The sequence below is a fragment of the Cynara cardunculus genome (genome assembly GCF_001531365.2).
Source record: "Cynara cardunculus var. scolymus isolate 2C chromosome LG 8, CcrdV1, whole genome shotgun sequence".
NCBI classification, from domain to species: Eukaryota; Viridiplantae; Streptophyta; class Magnoliopsida; order Asterales; family Asteraceae; genus Cynara; species Cynara cardunculus.
Genome location: NC_037535.1, coordinates 17,945,889 through 17,952,116, shown reverse-complemented (window position 1 = coordinate 17,952,116; position 6,228 = coordinate 17,945,889). Strand labels below are relative to the sequence as shown.

General features: G+C 32.7%; 1 protein-coding gene across 1 annotated transcript; it reads right to left on the bottom strand.

The window, feature by feature from the left end:
• Positions 1-791: 791 nt before the first annotated feature.
• On the bottom strand, positions 792-2,153 carry LOC112517456. Its single transcript, XM_025124890.1, has 2 exons — positions 1,710-2,153; positions 792-1,597 (listed from the first exon to the last, which is right to left on the bottom strand). The coding sequence occupies exons 1-2, from the start codon at positions 2,058-2,060 to the stop codon at positions 1,010-1,012; spliced, it is 939 nt and encodes a 312-aa protein (XP_024980658.1). The 5' UTR covers positions 2,061-2,153; the 3' UTR covers positions 792-1,009.
• Between the last annotated feature and the right edge of the window lie 4,075 nt (positions 2,154-6,228).

The following is a 6,228-nucleotide window of genomic DNA, read 5'->3' as shown; positions in this document are numbered from 1 at the left end:
GGTGGTACCTCATTGGTTTGAGCTTGGCTCCAAAGGTCAAACATACCCGGAGGTCACAGGTTTAAATCCAATGAGAAATAAAAATCTCATTGTGGTCACGGAGGTTCAAATACGGTGACTCCGGACTATCTGCAAAGCAGGTTGTCGTCCTGCGATTAGTCAGCTCACATAGCGGGTTGGATATCCAGGTTAATAAAAAAAAATTGTAGGGGTTGTTTGTTTACCTCTTAATAGTTCCATTAAGAGGCAATGTCTGAATCGTTAAGAGTTGAATCTTGTTTAGCAAAAAAAAATATGCCTCTTAATGGTTCTAAAACTCTCTGAATGATTTTGTATCATGAGCATCTCTTAACCATTAAGAGCCATAATTTCATTGTAAACAATTATCAAACAATTATATTTCATTTTGCATTATATCTTTGAATCATTTTGACCACTTAATAATCCTGCACAAAACCATTCAGCAACTGCGAAACAACTATGTATTGTTGTTATTATTAGTAGTGAAAAACTGTTGGTTTGTTTTGATCCATAAAGAATATGTGCTTCAATTCCTTAGCGAAATAAGTGTAAGTATTCAGCTTTCTGTCGAAGCTACTTCTGTCATTCTTAATATTCTTCTTGTTTTCTTTTCTACTTTTAGTAATCTCGAATCATATTCCCTTTCTATTTTTAACCTTTTCTTTTTCTTTTTCTTTTTTTTTATTCGAAAACAAAATAACAACAACAACAACAACAACAACACCATTTTCTCTATTTATATTCGTTCGTCTACAATGTACAAAACCTAATCGGTCGATATCGTCACCGAGACACACGGAAAAGAAACGAGTCGTTTCTCGCCATGTCAAACAAGGTGAAACTTGAACACGGAAAAAAGGACGATACTAATCCAAATTCGAAAACCCACAAACAGTTTTACTGTTTTTTGCGCGTACGTTTTTTTATTTCAGACTCTGAATTTGAACAGAATATACTGGTTTTGTCTGGTCTGGTTTATTTATTTTATTTATGTGTGAGTGCACAAGTCCAAGAGCTTCTTCCTACCTTCAACAATCTCATCAAAGAAGTCATCAAGCTGCACAATCACATTCTCAGCTCCACATTTCAACGCCCCAAAACAGTTTTTTAGCTTTTCAACCTTTTCATGTAAATCAAAATCCAGCCTTTCCACCATTCTTTTAAGCTCATCCATGGAGTTTCCCGCCATCTGAAACTCGTAAAGCAAGATACCCGTTTGCCCGTTTTCGCTCACCTTCATTCTCTCGTGTAATCGAGCAGCCGACGCCATGAAACCCGACCCGAAACCCACCTGCTGGTCACCTTCATCGTAACAGTCTGTGTTCGAAGAAGAGAAGCTTGTTTCGGAAGAACAGTAAACTAAGCCACTCAAGAGGATCGTCAAAAGCAATGAATTTGTGTTCTTCAATGCATAAAGAACTCCTCGAAACCCATTGAATCCATTGAACTTGGATTCGATCGATACATTCTTGTCGAACTTCATTAGCAATGGTTGAATTCTTGTTTCTATCAAGCTTCTGTTTTCTTCCTCCAATCCTACTCTCTCCCTTTGGCAGCCATTGATGGCTCTAAGAACCTGAAACACACACACACACACACACATACACCCCATGTTAATCAGCTTTCCATCAGAGTTTGAACCCACAACCAATAAGCTTCCGAAAGTCGATTACGACAGACTCTCTTACCTGTCGTGACAGTTGGTGGTGGTTTTGGGCGACCGTCGAGATATTTTCACCGGCGGTGTAGTAGTTCTCCATATTGGAAACTCCGGTCTTGAGGACGTGGCAAACTTCCCAGAGGCGGGCGGTTTCGTCCATATATTCATCGAGCCATTTTTCGCCGACCGGCAAGTGGAGTTTCTGGACGACAAGTGTCAATTGAGAATGGAAAGATTGAAGGGATGAGAGAACGGTTTGAAGGAATTGGATGGTGATGAAGTTATGGGAGTGGATAGCAGCGTAGAGATCGTCGAGGCCTTGGGTGAGGAAGGTGTAGAAGCCGTGGACGGAGGTGGAGGTGGAGGAGGAGTGGTGCATGGTGGCGGTGGTGGTGGTGGTGGTGCGGAGGTGGAGAATGTTGGGTTTGAAGTGAGAAGTGAAGGAATAAAAGAGTGTTGAGAGGTTAGAATTGCGTATTATGAAAAGGATGGGTAGTTGGGTGTAATTATGGGTGTTTCCAATAGAGTGGAGGGTATGATTGGGAATATGTTGCTTTTATTCTTATACTACTCATAACAAATATAATACAAACTCAATATTTGTTATTAAATGCAAATGTGTATATAGTATTAACATCTATATATACCTAATAAATAAGTAATTTTGAAAATACGTGTCATGTTTCTGTACTATGGTTATTGATTTTTTTCGTTTAAATATGTATCTAGACACAATTTTCACTTACGGTTCAAATAGGTCTACTTAAGTGACATATGTCCATCTACACGTTTATTTTCTTGTTTTCGTAGTTTAACTGATTTCCAAGATTAATTAGAAATCTCTAACATATTTTCTATAGTTACTAAATCTGGAGGCTTCTTGTCCAGACTTAGTAGTCTGAACGCTGAACATGTATGTAAACACAATTTACGTTACTGGTTCAAATGAGCCTATTTAATTGACATTTGTCCCTGTAAACATAACTGATTTCCGCATGAAAAGGGATTTTTTTTCAAATACTTAAATAAGCAAAAGTCTGGATTTCCATTCCTCAGACTTGTAAGTCTGAACTCCTTTTCCTCAGTTAAAATTCAGAGTTGTCTGTCAGACTTATAAAACATACCAGTATAAAAGTCTGAACTCCTTTTCCTCAGTTAAAATTCAAAGTTGTCTTCCAGACTTGTAAGACATACCAGTATAAAAGTCTAATGACAAGTCTGAACTCCTTTTTCTCAGTTAAAATTCAGAGTTGTCTTCTTGACTTATAAGACATACCAGTATGAAAGTATGGGAAAATCAAAGTTATAAGTCTGAATTTAACTCTGAAGTGGCCTCCAGACTTACAACATAACTCTGAAAAAATTCAGAGTTGTAAGTCTGAATTTAACTCTGGAGTGGTCATCAAAACCGGATTTAAAATTTCAAATTCAGATTTTTGAAGCATTTTTCACAAAGCAATATTACCCGGACTCCCGTCGTTTACGGGCGAATCAAAATAAATTCAAACAAGTATGCACCCCACACCTTCCTTACTTGTTCGATATTAATGATGATTACATTGGCCAATAAATTAATCCTATTACACTTAAATGACATTAGTGATACAAATCACCAACATGAAGTCATCAGATATTGGTTATTTCTCAGACTTACATCATAACTCTGAATTCTTGTGTTTCAGAGTTTTTTTTCAGAATTAATGTCCAGAGTTTTTCTCATTTAAAATACCCCGTGTAATACACGAGGTTGAACCTAGTATGTATATATATATACACACACACATAAGATCATGTGAGACCAAGGGTTTTTCATGAGACCCGTAAGACCAATTCTCAACCCTTGGATTAGATCTACAATCTGAACATTCATAATCACAAAATTGCCACAAGACTTCTCAATAATCACAAAATTGCCATCGTGCAACTTTAGACCATTAGCTTATAAAGTTGATCAAATGAACATAAATTGATCTTACGGGTCTTACGAAAAACTCTTGGTCTCACGTGAACCCAATCCTATATATATATATATATATATATATAGGGGAGTGTTCAAATAAAAACCACTCAATTTGTAAAAACCGTGAAAACCTAATTCAACCGATCATAATTTTTCATTTTGTTCATTTTTTTGTAATTATAAGAGATTGATTAACCATTTTTATTGTGAAGTGTGTTAATCATGGATATTATCATCTTCATTATTTTAATTTTAGAGAAATACATGAAACAATTTCATTTTAAAATTTCATTAAATATTATATGGAACAATTTTATAACCATATATGAAACAAATTCATCAAAAAAAGTATTATATGAAACAATTTCATAACCATATATGAAACAAATTCATCAAAAAAAGTATTATATGAAACAATTTCACAAGATTAAAGAATTTCATGAAAAAATTTCATAAGATTAAACAATGAAATCGACGTATGAGGGTGGTTTGTACAATTTTCATTTGAACACTCCTCTCTCTCTCTCTCTCTCTCTCTCTCTATATATATATATATATATATATATATATATATATATACTAAGTTCGATCCCGTGTATTACACGGAGTAATTTGAAAAAATTAAATCATGTCAGGACCTTATCTTACAGATATGAATGATCATCGAAAGTATGATGTTACTTCAGACTTGTACTATTGAAATAATTCTGAAAAATAACTTTGAAGAATGACTCTTCAGACTTGAAGTTAGAAATGAAACTATATCAATAATTAGTTAAAATGAAATTAACTCTAAAATAAAATTAAATTAAGAAATGAAACTGTATCAGTAAGTTGAATTTAAATTTAGCAGTAAATTTGAAACGACTCTTCAGACTTATACTTTTGAAATAACTCTTAAGTATTATTCTGAAGAATGAACTTGGACTTGTACTCTTTAAATAACTCTGAAGTAAAACTCTTCAGACTTCGAGCTCTGTGTAATCAAGAAAAGTAACTTTTGTCGACGTCTACCACAAATCTCCCACAAATCCATCACTGAATTTAAAAATAAAATAAAATTTTATTTTTACAACTTTCCAGACGGATTTGTAACGGATTTTTTTACTTATTTAATACTATGACAAATCCGTCAGAAATCCGTCACAAAATTGATCTAATTTATTTAAATAAATTAATTAGCATTAATTAATTAAAATTTACGACGTATTTTAATTGATTTTTATATTTAATTATACTCCGGCAGAAATGTGTAAGAATTTTTTTATTCTTTTCTCTTTCAAAAAAATATATTTAAAAAAAATCAGACGAATTGTAATTTTCTAATAAAAAGTTATATTCCGTCGGAATTTATTTGAAAAAATATGTGTTTTATAAGAAAAATAAAAAAACTTTTTTTAATAAATTCCGACGGAATATAATTTTTTATTATAAAAATTATTATTCGTCGGAAATTTTGAACTTCTTTTTATATTTTTTGAAGAAAAAAATATAAATAAAATTTCTTTGAACATTACCGACAGATTTCAGACGGAATTTGCATTTAACGAGGGGGGTTTTTCCGACGGCAATATCCATCGGATAGTTGTTTTTCCTACGGATTTCCAACAGATTTTGTCATCGGAAAAACCACATTTTTTAGTAGTGATCAATCAAATGGGTATAATTGAACTGTTAATGTAAATTGTGTCCAGATACGTTCAAATGAGTCTAATTGAACTGTTAATGTAAATTGTGTATAGTTACGTTCAAATGAGTCTAATTGAACCATTAATGTAAATTGTGTCTAGATACATGTTTAGGCGGGAAAACAAGAAAATCGCCTCACCAGAAGATGACACGTGTCATCCAAGTTACTTATTTTATTATAAGTGTGTGTGTGTGTGTTTATATATATATATATATATATGAGCGATCAAATGCAAACCATTCAATTTGTATAAACCGTGTAAACCACCCTCATCCAACTCTATATATAGGAGCGATCAAATGCAAACCATCCAATTTGAACAAACCGTGTAAACCACCCTCATCCGTCGATTTTATTTTTGTTTAATCTTGTGAAATTATTTCATATTATACTTTTTTGATGATGTTGTTTCATATATAGTATTGAAATTGTTTCATATAATACTTAATGAAATTTTAATGAAACTGTTTCATGTATTTCTTTAAAATTAAAATAATGAAAATGATAATATCCATGATTAACACCCTCCACAATAAAAATGATTAATTAACCTTTCATAATTACAAAAATATGAACAAAATGAAAAATTATAATCGGTTGAATGAGGTTTGTACAAATAACGTGGTTTGCAATATTTTTGTACAAAATGAAAAATGAAAAATGAACAATATTTTGTTTAACAGAGTCAATATTTTTAGGTATCACAATGGTATCACCGGAGGACGGTGGCCGGAGAACGGTGGCCGGAGAGAGAAAAAAGGAGAGTTTTAAAATACCAAAAATATCCTTGCATTAAGATTTTAATTTAAAATTACCAAATTTATAAATTTCCTAATTTATCTATTGATTTGTAGTTAATATTGGTTCTCATAGTTACCACAAACAACTCAGTTCTCC